Consider the following 16,745-nt stretch of genomic DNA (forward strand, 5'->3'; position numbering starts at 1 on the left):
AACCACAAGCGCTATCAATAAGCAGCGACAGAGCCTTTACTCAACTTAAGGCAAGACACGGCAGGAATAAACATAGTTTTGCTTCGGTTTGCCAACTTATCATGTATTCTTTCACACTACTACAACAACTAAGTCCGATTTACACATTTAGAGGTTTATTTCATTACCTTTTGTCTGATCACGCCTGTATATTTCTTCTAAATTCGCCAAAAGTTAGCATTCTAACGTGTCATAAACTAGCCTACCGCGACCGTGATAAAACATGCGTGCTGTCGTTGGAAAGCTGTGTTTCGATCTCCTGCATGACGTTATGCCATCCAAATATGGACACTTCCTTAGTATCCGCAAGCAATCGCGAAAGTTCAAAGAAGAGTGTGGACTGAGAATGTATGTCATTTGCTGTGTTAATTTCAAGGCTCCTCAAAATTAGTTTTTTTTGTTGTCATTTTCCAACATCTCAGCCTATGTAGCACTAACTTCAGTTATCAGTAGGCTATTCTGAAGATATTTACAGTTGGATATTGCATATGGATGTGAGAAGAAAGAATTTTGTTCCTAGTGCATTTCTACATGTGTGAAATGAATGTCCCACACTGGGATTACTGCAGCTGAAGAAGACTTGAAGAAGAATCTGTCTATTCACATTTTTCTACCAGCCATTGATAAGTTGATTACATTTCTAACATGTTGTATTAGCCTAAAGAAAATATAGGCTAGAAAATAACTCTTTGTTTGTGCTGTAAAGTGGTTAGAAGAAATTAAATCGGAATCGGCTAAAATCGGTATCGGCCGGTCAAACTCGATGAAAAATCGGAAATCGGAATCGGCCAAAAAATTGCAATCGGTGCATCTCTAGTGCATATTTTTACCTCGTCCCTTCCTTCCCTTTGATTTTGTTATGTCTTTGCCTTTTGTTATGTCCTCCCCTTGATTTAAAACAAGAATTGGATGATTGGATGCACCATGGCTTGAGGAACCAAGTACAGGCATACATGATAAATGAGGTGTGCTTAAAGACATAAGTTATATATTGAGCACAATGGTGTGGAAAGTAGAGGAAAGTGAGAGTGGCAGGAATACAAAATGTATATGCTATTTTTTCATTTTCACTTGAACCTAAACTTGAACTGAAGCTGTGGTTACTGAATTAGAGAATATCATGGCTCCTCTCGACCAACATTTTATATTGGAACTGGCAGAAGCAGTATTCTAATATTCTAATATTAAAGTAAAGTGCATTAAAGGAACACTTCACCGTTTTTTCATATTAAACTATGTTATTAGCTTAATTAAGACGAGTTGATACATACCTCTCACGTTTCAATGCGTGCACTCACTGGCTCTGCCGCGCGGCGCAACTTAGCATTAAGCTAGCCCAGTTCATTCATTAGGATCCAAACGAGGTGAAGTTAGAAGCGACCAAACACCTCCATGTTTTCCCTATTAAAATACAGTTACACGAGTAGTCACACGACCAAGTATGTTGAGACAAAATAAAACGTGGTGCATTTCTAAGCAGGTAAGAGGGAGAACTATATTGTGTGGCGGAATAACAATTGGGAGCACTTAGACTCGGCGCAGTAATATCCTCACTCCAAAGTGAAACTGAAAGTGCAAGAGTGAGGATATTACTGCGCCACACAATATAGTTTTCCCTCTTACCTGCTTAGAAATGCACCACGTTTTATTTTGTCTCACCATACTTGGTCGTGTGACTACTCGTGTAACTGTATTTTCTAACTTCATCTCTGTTTGGATCCTAATGAATGAACTGGGCTAGCTAAGTGCTATCAAAGTTGCGCCGCGTGCCAGAGCCAGTGAGCGCACACACATTGAAACGCGAGAGGTATGTATCAACTTGTCTCAGTTAAGGGAATAATAGTGTAGTTTAATTATGACAAAACGGTGAAGTGTTCCTTTAAGCTCTGTTGTTGCTAACAGTTAGCTCACCAAGTAGAATGTATGGAATGGGGTTTAAAAGACTGAATCCATTCTTAGAGCCTTAGTCCACATTTATGTTGAAGGAAATTCTCAAAGCCAATTTCACTGAGGGGAATCCAGTGCTTTAGGATATGAAGGAGTGAACTGGTCTGCTTTCATATCTCTCCTCTCTGCTTTCATTGCTTCTATGGAAAAGAGGATTATTCCAAACTACCTCTCCATCCTCTGTTCTTTGGCCTCATGCAGCATTTAATCACATATCATGGCAGTAACTGTCAGGCCAGTAATCGTCACTTCTCATTTCTTATATGGCTCAGTAAAGTGTCCTTGGGTGAGCCACGGCAGATTGGAAATGCACACCTGTAACATAACAGCCGTGTGCGTGCGTGCGTGCGTGCGTGCGTGCGTGCATGCGTGCGTGCGTGTGTGACTTTGTGTATGAACTTACAGTATGTGTATGTCAGTGTGTGTTTTTGTATGTGTGTGTGTGAGAGAGAATTTGTGTATGAACCTGTTTGTGTGTGTGTGTGTGTGTGTGTGTTTGAGAGAGAGAGATAGAGAGAGAGAGTGAGAGAGAGAGAGAGAGAGAGAGAGAGATTGTGTGTGTGTGTGTGTGGGGGGGGGGGGGGGGTGTTCTGTGTATTGAGTTGTTTGCCCAGTGCAGTTTGTTCAGCTCGCCAGAGGTGGATGGGATAGCCACCAATCCTCTGATGTCCATCCGTGCGACCTTGACTGACCGTTGTAGGAAGGCCAGAGTGTCTGCTTGGTTGCCCAAGTCGTTTTGTGATCATTACAGAGTGTGTGTGTGTGTGTGTGTGTGTGTGTGTGTGTGTGTGTGTGTGTGTGTGTGTCTGCATGTGCAGGCGTGTGAATAACGACCTACAGAAGACAGTCCTAAGTGCTGTGCCCAAGACTCTAGAGTCAGCAATATTACCAGGGCAGCCTCTCCTCTTCTCTCCCCCTCTTTCTCTTCTCATTTCTCCCTCTCTCTCTCTATATCTCTCTATCTCTCTCTTCCTATCTCGCTTCCGGTCTCTGAGCGCATGTGTGGAGAGGCTGGACGGAGAGGGTGAATGGTCATGCACTGGTTTACCTGGATGATCTTCAGCACCACCATTTCTGTTCACAGTATTTATGCCAATACTTTGAATTCCTCAGAATCGGTCTGGTTTGTATAGTGTCCAGTACCTACCCACGCCATTGTGTTTCACATCCTCCTGCATCAGTGACTCCAGCGAGCGTTTCTTCAGCTGTGTTCGTTTTGTGGCTTTGCCCTATTTGATGAAGAAAACAGCCGTGTATTTGAACTGAAGAAGTCAAACAAGTTAGAACTTGGACAAGTGTGGTATCAAGTGTGGTGTTTCTGACTGGTGTTGTTGCCATAGAATCCAGAGATTCCAGACTGTTAAAGGTGCAGCAGCTTTTTTTGAAAAAAGCATTGATCTACTTTCAGATTCAACAAAATCTACGAAGGCACAATCAGACATTTTTTTTCTTCTAAGTGTATATGAAGTATATTTAAAAAGCATATTTAGAATGCAGAAAAAAGTCATTTTCTGTCAGAATTGTTTGTATGCACTTTCAGTTCCTACAACAAGCACAAGTAAAATTGGAATGGAAAGGTGACAGGCTGTATGGCAGCTCAGGGAGGACATATTTGTTGAGGATGAGGCTAGAGATTCTAAACTGCTTATGGGGAAATGGAAGGCGCAGGGATCAGGACCTATCTGTAACATTGTACATTTTAATGAGTCTGACTCCGTTTCCTGCATTTTTGAAAGATGTTTCCCAGACTTGTTTTGCTCCGAGTCAGTAAATTACTAGATTAGGAGGGTGTCTTGAGCAGTGGTGCTCACATGAAAACTAATATGCAAAGAAATACAAATGTGGCACGTATGGCTGCGGTAGACCCATCTGTTTATGCATTCAGGGTCAGTTTCCCATATATGGAATAAGCCTAGCTCCAGACTAAAGCACACTTCAATGAAAACCTCCATTGAGAAAAGCTTTTAGTCCAGGACTACTGTAGGTTTGATCCAAAGATAGGAAGCCAGTGACTGCATGTGATCTTTGTGGAGATCAAAATTCTTAGATAGTTAAACTCAGATGTTATAACAGAGTTATTTCTATGATCTTGCTGGCAGGTCATCAAATCACTGTTAGTTTTCACTGGAATACCGCAGTAGATAGATGAGCAACTCATGTGAGTGTGCGCAGGTAATACTAAATATTTATAGATTATTCATCTTCAGATATTTAGAGATAATGTTTAACATTATTAAATGTAAAATATAAACTACTATTTAGAGATCATGTATGTACAACATCATTCAGTTTCAAAGCTGACCTAGTCCATTTATCTTACATGTGTATTAAATGTGTTTCAGCTCTTCAGCTTGTTTTTAAGTTTAGAGCAGCAGGCATCAATGTGTTGCCAAATATCAGACCTGAAGTACAGATTTGGATCACGCAGGCTACATGTCAGACACATGCTGTACTGTAGTCTGAGCATGCTATGCAACATTACATTGACTAAGGGATACAGGCCTCTATGGCCTGTGACTTAAAAGCAGAGCCTGTGGTGAACTGTGAAGACAGCATGCTCTGCCCATTTTATTGTGGGAGGCTACAGCTTTGAACTCAAGAACATTCAGCTCTGCAAAATGCACCAAATCATTAGGCAACCTTACCAGCATCCAGTAAATTATTAACTCAGCTGTGAGATTTCATTTAAAGCTGGGCGAATACCAAGATTTTTCAAGCTCATGGTTTGGTCCAAGAAGCAAATACCGTAACGCTGTAGCAGTCAAGTCAAATTGCAATACTGTTTATAAGCATCTGGCAAAATAGCCACTGGCTTTTTAAAAATTCTCCTGCTCTCCTACTTTCATACCCCCTCCTCTCTTTCTTTCTTCCCCTCTCTCTCTCTTCCTCTCTCTTTTCTCTCTCTCTCTCTCACTACAACAGTAGAGATTTCATGGTGCGTCAGTCTGTCATGCTGCATCATTACAAGTGAACTCCAAATTAACGGGCCACACAGTGTTACAGTGTCACAGAAATTCAACCGCACATTTTTGGATCATCGCGAAATCAGCTCACTTCACCAGCTTCAAATATTTGAAATGTGCACTAATGAAACTGGACATAAGGTCACTAGATCTTTGAAAGTCACTATCGCGTGCTTTTACCCACAATCCCACACACAACAACAACAAAAAAAACGTTGTTAATACACATGGGTTACCGGTGCTCCCTGTCACACCGTGGAAAAGAGGTGGGGGAAAAAGTCTTAAGGGAGAAACGACCTGGGATGCATTACCTAATAGATTTGGCAGAACCGCGCCGTTCAGGGCCATCCGATAAAGCTGGGTTACAGTACTCTAATCAATCACTAAGACCTCAAGCCAATTTAGGCAGAAGCCTGACATCCAAGATAGGCTTTCAGACGGGATTAGAACAGCTGAATAGGAAGTCAACACATCTGCCAGCGTGTGCAGAGGAGCGGCACCAGGCTCGCCCACCCGTCCTCCAGCGCGGGCGCAGGGGCTGCCACTCGGCCCTCCCCCTGTTTGAGAGGAGGCCGCCTCGCTCTCCGCCTCACTCTCCGCCTCCTCCCCGAGTCGCTTGCCTCGGATGCCGATGAGCACCTCCCTCCCCTCTCCTCTCCTCTCCTCCCCTCGCCACCGTACACCCCCCCTCCATCCCCCCTCCATCCCCTGCTCTGACGCTGTTGTATGTGTAATGAGATATTTTATAGTTTTCTCTCTCGCCGCCACTTGTGATCTCTCCGGAGGGCGAGGGGAGGGGAGAGGGGGGCATGTCATGATTGCGAGCTACTGTGTGTGCCGCCACCCGGCATTTGCGCCGTCTGAGGCTGTGTCATGGAGCATGGGGCCACAAGGGTCCAGGCAAGGAAAAAAAAAATAGGCCGAGACGAAAAAAAAAAAGCTCCCCACACTTGTTCCCAGACTACTGAGCACTGGATGAAGTGGAGGAAAGGCTGCTGTTATGAGCTGTTGGCACCAGAAGCTACTCTGGCCTGCCTGTTAGCCTTTAGCCATTTGAATCTGAGACCGACTGCAGGGTGTATTAATTTCAGACAAACCTCCTCAAGAGCATTGAGAAATAGAACCGCAGTCCCCCACCCCTAAGCCCAGCAGAGATCAAACTAGGGAACGGCCAATGCATCTGATAATGTCTAAATAAGGTGTTGGTTCAGCTGTGATGATTGATATCAGTCCAATAATCCCCTTCCATCTCCGCTAAATCCACTGGCTAACAGCGCTGATGGAGGCTTTCGCTAGTCAACACATTTGAAAATCAGAACAGCATTTAGCTTTTTTTCTCGCTCTCACTCTCACTCTCGCTCACTCCCTCTCTCTCGCTTACTCTCTATCTCTTTTAACAGCAGTTTTTTTAGCAAACGTTTTTCAAGCTATTATACTTAAAGTGAATATGTTGATGAGTCTGTGAGTATGTTGATGTATGTCAAAACTCATGGGGTAGTTCAGTAGAAATCTACTATGACGTGACATAGGACTAAAATACCAATGGAAGTGCTTGTCTGTAATGAAAGCCATATAGCCTCCTGTTCCCAAAGACACTCTTAAGCCCTAGCTATATATATTATATGAGCACACATACTATACTTTAATGTGTACTGTGTATGAGTGGCCACTGGCTTTTTACACTTTGGTCTCTGATGCAAGCGGTAAAAGCTAGACTGATGCTCTGATGAATCATTAACACACTGCACAGCAAGATTGTTATATTTTTTCCTCCGGTTAGAAAATGGAGGCCCGCTCAAAAACAAGTTCATCACCGCAGCTAATATCTCTGGAAACGGCAGCGGCGTGCTGCAGCCTCAGTTGAATGCTTTGAGTACAGTATTGTAATTATCTTCTCTGCCTCACCCACATTAAAAGGACATTTCTCTGTTCCTCATAATGGGCTATGGCCTGGGTCCTGAAAGCAGAGGTCTGTTGTTCCCTCACTGGTGGCAAAGTTAATTATAAGCAGAGATAGACAGCCTTGCATGTCGACTGTCCATCATCATTGCGTGAGCTCATTTCGCTCAATGCGCTTTCATTACGTGTTGAACAGGTTAGAGGGAATGCTTAATGTGGAATTGAATGTTTCCCCCCAGCCTCTCCCCCTCCCAACTGCGGTTTCAGAGGTGCTATCACATATTTCTCAGCACTGAGTCTTGGATTCCGGCATGTCGCACACAGCACATTGACACTTCAAATTTCTTTTCATTTGCCACTTGCCTCTTTGCAACTGTAATCCATTTGCATGTAAATGGCTATGTTATCCTGCTATGCTTTTGGCATTTTTTTGATGTTCTCCTTTTTCTTTTGAAACGGGGAACAACAATGCCGTGGTGGTAATGTCTCATAATATTATAATTTCGCCCAAAAAATCCATTTCAAAGAGCCTAATTAGTCTCTTGTTTGCATTCAGTGACTTTTGTCATTGTACAAAAGGCTGCTCACAGACCATAGACTACAGTGCTAATTATATTATACATTGCATGCTATTTGTGTGTGTGTGTGTGTGTGTGTATGTGATCTTGAGACTTGCCCTACTGTCTCTCCCGTGCCGTCCGAGTGGCCACTCAGGCCAGTATGTACAGTATGGCGGGAGGACGGGATGTACGGAGCGCAGCAGCATCCAGGGCGTGAGCAGCTGGGGATGGCTGGCTGATTCCGTGCAGCGCTCCTCTTGTGACATTTCAGCGGGAGCCGCTGCGCGCCTCATCACCGTGGGCTGTGCCAGCCGCCTCACTGCGGCAGGAATTAAGCAGCATCGCCAGGCCCACAACGCGGAGTAGTTTTTCGTCAGCATATTAATGTAGTCATGGTAGGTCGGCCGCAAATGCCAAGACACATCATGCTATTAATAGCGCTCTAATTTTCCAGTTAACATCTGGGTCATGGCTCTGTGTTTTTTTTTTTTTTTTTCCAAGCTGGAATTATTCAAATATGCGGAAGCTGAATCCCGTTCATATGTTTTTAAGGAGCCCTTTCACACTGACTGCGAAAGGTCACTTTGCCATATTTGAGCTGTGACTTTGTAGTAACCTGCATTGAATTAGCTCTTAAACAGACTCCAACATTCAGCCACACAAATGTGTGTGGGTTTTTCTTTTTTTTTTTTTTATTGTAACTGATAACGCACCATTGCTTCATTTCATAATAAGCCTGACATCAACGGAGACCTGCAATTTACTGTAATCTAATGACTGTGCTGCAGTCTTTAGAGAAAAAAAAATGTGCAATTAGTTCAATGTGGGATTGCTGTCAAATGTGCAGGATGTGCTATAAAAGGATAACAACATCATAACAATACCAGGATGAAAGGATGAAAGCTCTGAACCACTTGAGTCAGACGCTTTGAAATTCAAGATAGCCATGTTTCATCCTCTAAGCTATCACCACTTCAAAGGGCCTAGGTCACTTGACTCTCCTGAAAACAATTTGTTTGTGTTTATTTGCCTCCGCGAGAGAGAACACAGTGTCACAGTGACAGGCACAACTTGTAAATGTGTGGAGGGGAAACATGGCAGAGTCAGATTGATTGCATTTCTCCGTCATTGTGTTGTTGGTGCAGAATGGCTGGGGCTAGCTGTAAAACTGGGAAACGCCGCTGACTTAATGCGAGATATGTCGCAGCAATGCGGTCAAAGATGCAATTCCTTTATTTCCTCTCCTCGAGTGGTGTTGCAGAGCAACATGTCTCCGGGAGTGAGCAGCTCGTGGCATCATAATGAAGTAGTTTCCAAGCGACCATTAATTACCAGCGAGAAATCCCACAGTTTTGACACCGAAATGAATATTCCTCCCAGAGAAAAATCGGGTGGCTACGTATGTATATGGTGTTTATATGGGCCAAGGGTATGCGGCTCCCCTGGGCTGTGAACATCACATTCAGCAGTTACTAGGTTTACCATCCATTAGAGCAGGAGGCCAAGTGATGCTGGCTCTGATTAATTAAAGTAAGGAATGCTCCACCATGGGATTAGGCAGCTGTAAGTGGCTTACTCTCTAAGAGTGCAATAGTATCTGTTATTGTGTTTTATAGCAGTGAGCGGTGGAAGAGCACTGTGTGTGACTGTGGATTTAGCACTGCAGCCCTGCAGTTACTTGCTGCTTGTTCCATAGTATTCTCGACTTCATAGCATGATTGCCCGAACGATATGGCCTTGCATCAAGAACTGTAATATTATCGTCTATGAAAACATTCACACTCAAGCTAACGATGATATATTTATCAGCTCAGTCGTTGTATAATCATCTTCAATGCTCAGCTTGGGTCCTCTTGACCTACAAACAGATCACAGCCAAAGTGGCATAGCAGCCATTGGTTTGATAAAGCACTGCTCAATCCCAGGTCTATCATTTAAGTTTAGTAAATGATGTTGGCTTTGACGGTAAGTCAGATATAACATCTGATAACCTTGAGATTTATAAAATGTATCCAGTAAATAAACTATTTGTAAAGCTTTCAAATGTTTACATATGGTGGGATTAGCGAGTGAATCTGCGACCACCCTTGTGGTTTTTGAAAAGGTCCCTCGGGTTAAGTTGAGTGATTAGCTTCTTTGAATATTCTTCCAGGAATTGTCTAGTGGGAGGCCGCCTGCTGTGGATCAATAGAGGCATTAGTATGATGAGCTGTGAGGGGAAGGTTTTATGTAGCATAAGCAAGCTACACAATCCCCCCTTTTACAGTCGGCTCACTTCGACACTTCTCATTTGCACATGCAAACATACCGCAGCATGTTGACATAAGATGCCGGTTTATCGTAGAGTAGACAAAAGTTGTGTAGATACTGTTATGAGTGGTGTTAGAGGTTGTGTCTTAATCAGTGGGTTTTCTTGTCTCTGCCTCGGATCTCATTTTTAACTCGTCTGTTCTCTCGCTTTGTTCGAGGAAAATTTCTATTTCTGTATCACATTAGGCTCTGTACATGCAAATTAATTTCCCCCCTTTCTGCTGCGAAAGTTTGCTTGAAATTATGCGTGCCAAGCACGACTCCTCTTCTCCGAAGAGGAAAATGCATAAATGTACACAAATGAGTTTGGGTTCATTTTTGTAGTCAATGAGCCTCAGTCCTTGCCCAAAGCTCAACCTTTTTTTTGCTGTTTTTGTTTTAAATTCCATAAATATCTGGAGATCATCAAAGGTTTGCCCTTATCAATCCCACACATGTGAGACCCATCCTCAGGAGACATAAGCCTCTGATGCTTGATTGCACTAGAGCGTATTTCACTGATCTACTACTACACTTTCCACCGTCATACTTATCTGATGAAAATCTCCACGTATGGAGAGGCGGCCGATTGATTTTGTATGGATCTCAAGCCAGGCTTATGCTTTGCGACTCTTCCTTATTCTGGTGTACAAAAAGAAACGAAAAGAAAGGAAGGAGGGAGAAAAAAAGGCTCGTCCTTGCGAAGACGGCAACAATTTGTACAGCGCGGTAACATGCAAGGGTAGAGGTGGACTGTACCACCATTCTTCACTGTCTCCATTAAACATCCTGAAAAGAAGTTGGGGTTGTGATTACAGCTCCATAGACTGCGCAGTTCTTTTTTTGTCCTTGATATGGTGCCAACGCTGGAGAGGAATAATGACTGCATAGGCAGTTTCCTGGGCCTGCCGAGCATCCCCTGCCAGGATTATTTGGAAACTGGAGGGCAGGAGGGAGGGCTGCTGGTGGTGGTGGAGGAGGAGGGGTTGTATTCTGACATTTTGCGAATGTTTTGGGTGGAACATGCCAATCTCTTTGATTAAATATGGTGCAGCGCTGTTCGTCATGCCTAGCGGCTCACTCTCCGCTGCCGCGCTTCAGGGAGTAGCATTATATTCTGTGTGCCCTGTTCATTACAAATTCCTCAGCAGAGTCTGAATGCATTTGTATGTTTGAAATAAATATTTGGCATTGTCATGGCGCATCCCATGGTTCCGTGGCTTTGTGGACATTTGCCATACGCTGAATGTTAGAGGCATGCTCGGCAGCAGACGGAGATTGCACACTCAAACTGGATGCAGCCATGAGCCTATTTGAGTTCACGTTTGCACAGTGGAAAAGACACTCTCTCCGTAAATGAAAACATGACAAAAGGCTCGGATAAAGATGCACTGCAGACCAGACCACTGCACAGCACAGTGTGTTTAAAGGGGGGGTGATTGGATTAATAAATAGGATCACCCATGCTGTAATCCAAGAGGAATATGAAGACACGTGCTGAAGTCTGAAGCTCGTCCCCCCTTTTGCCTTATATCGTCCCCCTCTGCCTAGGCCTGTAATAATGCTCTCTAGTGTTGCCTATCCAGTTGCATCAATGTCAAGCTGCTGAATGGCAGGTGTTAGTGCCAGACTCGTAGTTATGTCTGTCCAGGCTGGTTTTAGTCTGAAAGCTTGACAAAGCGGCATAATGGCAGCCAAAGCTGACATGGAGGAACTGGCTTTTGACACGTTATTATCTGCCAATAAAGAAGAGCTGTCGCTCCATAGGCAAATGTGAGTCTCGAAGGTTACACACCCCTTGGTGGATTTGCACGCTGCTGTTGCGTGACTTGTCTTGCCATGCGTGTGTGTGTGTGTGTGTGTGTGTGTGGTGTGGGCCAGAGGCAGGCTGATAGATTGCAGAGGATGCGCAAAGGTAAAGTGGATGAATGTAACCACTGTGAGCTCGCGTTGTGTAAGAGGTTCTAAGAGTTATGGAAACTCACAGTGAGCTCTTGTCACTGTTCATTCGCCGATACAAGGTCTACAGCTCTCTGGCCACTCAAGGCCATGGGTGTTAGGCTTCGAGGTATGACCCACGTCAAAACTTCATAGCACTGATTCCTGGAATCCTGCCGGAGGTCAGTACCGATGTGCGGTCAGTCAGTCCTGTTCGTCCTCTGCACGCATGCCGCCGACACAAAGCATTCTTAAGACGGCTGTCCCTCCTGTGAGGGACAATGATGAGGAGGATGATGACAAACGAGTAGCGAGCCGAACCAAAAGCGACCGGCTTCATTCATCAGCTCCCAGGGTTCCGGGGGCGAAGGAGAAACATCTAACGGCATGTACACTCCAGAGTACAGTCCTGCATTAGCCACTAATAACCCCTCTTAGAGTCAGCAGTGTGTCTCTCCTCTGTATTTATTACAGGCTGCAAGGCCAAGGAGATGAGACGATCAATATTTCGGGCCTGAATGGAGGACGACGGGAGAGATCGTGCAGTTGCAATTTTTGCCTCTTCTGTAGGCAAGCAACAAGAGCACAAATGTCCTTATAGAGCATGTATGCTCGCCACCAACCCTCAATCCCACCCCTCCACACACAGACACACACACAGACACACACACAGATACACACACAGATACACACACACACAGACATATTAATGAGGCGAAGGGCCGTTAGTTGACGCGGGAGGGCAAAGTGCAGCCACATGCGGCAGTGCTGTATTTATGGAGCGCAGGGCTGAAGTGTTTAAGACCTGTATTGAAAGGAGCACTGGGAGGTTGCACACAGTCATTTCCACCATCCGTCTTGGTAAATACTCTGCAGATGTGGAGCCATTAGTGCAGGCGCTGTTTCCGCTCAAGGAGCCGTGATTAGTCAGGCCACTGGTAAACAGGGGCCCCATAATAGGCTTTCCATGCCATTGAGTTGCGCTATGAGTCTTAACCAACTTAATGTTGTAATATTGCACGTGTCAGTCCGGCGTAATTTCTGCGGGGACTCGTGTCTGTTACACGGATATGGAATTAATTGGATTTACACATCGAACTGACACCAGGCCTGTCATTGATGGCTAATATGCGGCATCTGGAAGTGGATAATAAGATGTTTGGGGTCAATTGGTTTAGGCTGTAATGGGCATCTCATGAGTTTAGGCCAGTGTCTCAGCACCTCCAAAATGCCAGTAATGAACTCCACCAGAGTTCATTCAGAGGGCTAACACGCTAACACATGTGGCAATGACACCATAGAGCAGGGCATGTCACCATGACACAGCCAACACCGCTAGCAAATGTATTATGTAGCACCTGTTTCACTGTTGTGAAATGCCTTGAATAGATTGCTCGGGGGCAAGCATAACAGTGATAGAGACGACTGAGTGGCAACAAGACTAGCGCACAGCTAGGAGACGTTAGCGATAGCAGCCAGCTCGAGTGGGGAGCGGCCGGCACACTTACCCCCCGCTCTGCTCCTCTCCTCCATGCGAGCGGCTGGCTTTCCCAGCTGGCTATTTGTATACAGCGATAAGTGTGTATTTATGATGAGTTTGGGGGCCCTCACATGCGCAAGAGGTGGGAATGTACTGCCTGGCTTTTCTTGGCGATCAAACGCACTGGGGAGATGTGTTGGGAAGTGATAAGTGCACCTCAAGGAACATTAATATTGCTTCTCCCAGGTGGTTAGCTGGCCTCCGTTGGGCACCCCATACATTATAAATCATTTACAAAGTAATTTTGGAGTGCAATATCCCCCGCTAAACTCCAGCTTTTCTCTCCATTGTGATGGCCGCCCCCCGAGAGTGACAGAGGGGTTGAGGGTCCTAAGCCTTAAAAATTGAAAATTGATCAGGCTGCTCAGACAGAGAGGGAGAGAGAGAGGAGGGGGGGAGGAGGGGCTGGGAGAGAGAGGGAGAGTGTCCACTGCCACGTCTGCCAGTGACTCCTTCCATCACCGCTACTGATTAGCATTTACAGTGCCTGTGCCATGCACCCGTGCAGGCTAACACTTGCAAATGTGATCTTTTCAAATGGCCAAGGGAGCTGGCGCCGAAAATATGTTATTTCACGTCTTCATCTGTGCAGCTCGGAAAATGCCTGATACAGTACAATTGCTCCACCTTCATTGCCTTTTTAATGTAAAAAAAAGAAATCATATTGTTGGCTCATGTTAGATCTGTGCTCTTCCTGTATCAGACATGAAATGTTTTGGCTAAATAACAGTGAAGCGCTGACTTACTTGAACATGTTCCCATAACGTTGCAATATTCAAATGTATCGTGGTGAAATATGAATATATAGCAGCTTTCCAGGGAGGCAAATATGAATGATTTATATTTATAGAAATATGCAGCTCAGACGTACAACACATGGTCTGTATTTATCTTTGCCTTCATCTGCGTCTCCTCTTCGTACCACAAACCGACTTTCCTATTTTTCAAGCAAATGTGATATGAGAATCTCGAGCAGGCATTTGCTCAGCTCAGTGCACACTGTAGAGTAATGCATGAAGTCACTTCATACAATTGCAGTGGCTCCATTAGATGCAGTCATTATTTTTAAGTCGCCATCAGCTGACAGTTTTATCAATTGCTCTCTCTGTTGGCAGCTCTCTACATACCTGGTATCGTAATGATAGCAGTTTCGCTAAATACGCACGGAATTGCCCCTCGAGATTGCGCCAGGGTGGGTAGAAAACATGGTCTCTCTGTTCAGGCAAAACAGGGACTCGACGGTATGGATTGATGGGTGCTTTAAGCGCACTGTCATATTTATGTGTGCTGTTTAATGTCTTTACAGAAATGGACTCTCCAAGTCAATAAAAATGAGTGCACAGAACGGGTGGGGGAAAGTGAGTAAACGGCTTGGCTGTCTGGAGATTGTCATTAATTTTCCTGTTCTCTTTTGCTGTGCAGGATAACTGATTTGACAAGACCACTGGACAGTGAATGAAGACCCATCTGGAGAGGAACTGAGAGGTTTTGGGCATTTTTTTTGTTTTTCTTTTTCCGTTCTTTTTTTGCCCGTCAAAAGCTGCTCAGCCCACTTGTGACCGATGGGGGCAGTGCGATCTCTGGACTGAGTGCAGCTAGCGGCTCTAGCTGAGAGAGAGAGAAAGAGAGAGAGAGAGAGAAAGAGTGAGTAGAAGAAGAAGGTGTGTATGTTGGTGTCTTGCCTTCGCAGTCTTTGTCACGACGGACCATGTGGTTTTCGCCGAGGAGAAACCGTCCCTGTGTCGCACACCTTCAGGACTTGGTCAGCGGTAGCGGCGGCGGCGGCGGCGGCACCAGGCCGGGCAGCACTCTCGCCGCGTCGCTGCTGTGGATATTGATCCTGTCCTGGTGCTCGGCGCTGGCGCGAGGCCAGAGCTACCACCAGCCCGTGGCCAACACCAATTACGGGAAGCTGCGTGGCGTGCGCGTGCCGCTGCCCAGCGAGATCCTGGGGCCCGTGGACCAGTACCTGGGAGTGCCCTACGCCGCTGCGCCGGTGGGCGAGAAGCGCTTCCTGCCCCCGGAGCCGCCCTCCTCCTGGTCAGCGATCAAAAACGCCACGCACTTTGCCCCCGTGTGCCCGCAGAACATCCACAACGCCGTGCCGGAAATCATGATGCCAATCTGGTTCACCTTTAACCTGGATATAGTTGCGACATACATACAGGATCAGAATGAGGATTGTTTGTACTTGAACATCTATGTTCCAACTGAGGATGGTGAGTGTATCGGGTACACAAAAGAAGCGATCCCTCCGGGGGAAAAAAATGCCGCTTCTGTTTCTCTTCTTTCTCACTACAATTTGTGTCACTCTCGTATCGTGTTTGGAGCATGAACTGTTCTCTGGTGCATGTCGTGTCTGTGTCTTCACCATCATCTCATCTTGACTTGATCCACCATGAAGTCTTTCCATTACCTCTTCCCTTCCATGTCACTGTTATGAGTTCCTCTTTTGTGGTTTTTCAACAAAAAAAAAAGAAAAAAGAAAAAAGAAAAGGAGAACCAAAAATAAGTAATCGCCAAACAAAATCTGACAAGGTTATGATCATCCGACAGACCAAATGAAATCAGAAAGCGAAACGCAGATTGGCCTTGATCTGGGCGATCTTGGTGCACCTCCTCCTCTCCTCACTGTCTTGACTGTTCTGGGGGAAGTAGATGTTCCTGTAGCCTGCCTGGGTGGAGGATGAGCGCGCTGTTAGGGCTGGTGAGAGGTTCTGGTACACGCGAGGCCCGTGGCATCTGTCTAGACCATGTAAGACCCCTTACTCCCCACAGTCAATCCACATCCGCAGGGATCTCAAAGTTACGCCAGCGTAGACCAGACCAAAACAATAGGATTGTTTCCGTTGAAATAATTGGACTGTTGGAAGGCTAAGGGAGATTAGTGGTAGTTTTCTGAGTCAGAGTATGAGTAGAATTCTCAAGTCATTTCCTAATTAGTTAACGTCATATTATACTGTGTGCTCTGCAAAAACACTGCTGCATATGTCAAAAGCAGTGAATTCATTTTAATCATAGATTTTATTTCAGTCATAGCTTTTTAGAACAAAATAGCGAACCCAAGTTAGCGGTTAATGTAATCTGACAGTCAGTAACGTACAAATGTAATTTGGCTAAATTGAAGTGATGAAATGGGATAAGAAGTCTTCCCAATCTTCTTCCATCATGTTTGTAATGGGTCTTATATAGAAATGCATGTGAAAACGGGCTTCATGTGTCCCAGGGTGCAGCAAATTAATTCCACCATTTTGGAATATTTCTGCAAACAATGAAAAGAATAAGTTAGTCTCTGGACAGGTACTTCTTGTTGTTCTTGTTGTTGATGACTGGGGGAGGGTTTTTGGGCTCAGTCAAGTTGTTGCATGTGCTCCTCAATTTCTTCCAGAGCCTTCTGTTATTTTGTAGTCTTCTATTCATTTTACAGTCAAAAGAATATCCAAGGAATGTGCCAGAAAACCCAACAAGAAAATATGTAGGAAAGGAGGTATGTAAGAAAGCCAGCATGGAGCCAAAACAGAGCCGAGAGAGCGACTGGTACGTCCTCTCGAAAGCAAACCAGATATCACC

General features: G+C 45.0%; 1 protein-coding gene across 1 annotated transcript in view; it reads left to right on the plus strand.

Annotated features, from left to right (window-relative positions):
* The first annotated feature begins 14,837 nt into the window (after positions 1-14,837).
* Positions 14,838-16,745, plus strand: part of nlgn3a (neuroligin 3a) — an 83,709-nt gene continuing 81,801 nt past the window's right edge. Inside the window, exon 1 of the mRNA XM_062525374.1 lies at positions 14,838-15,394. Coding sequence (XP_062381358.1) covers positions 14,884-15,394 — 511 coding nt within the window. The 5' untranslated portion in view covers positions 14,838-14,883. The remainder of the gene's footprint in view (positions 15,395-16,745) is intronic.

Source organism: Sardina pilchardus, chromosome 21, assembly GCF_963854185.1.
Source record: "Sardina pilchardus chromosome 21, fSarPil1.1, whole genome shotgun sequence".
NCBI classification, from domain to species: Eukaryota; Metazoa; Chordata; class Actinopteri; order Clupeiformes; family Clupeidae; genus Sardina; species Sardina pilchardus.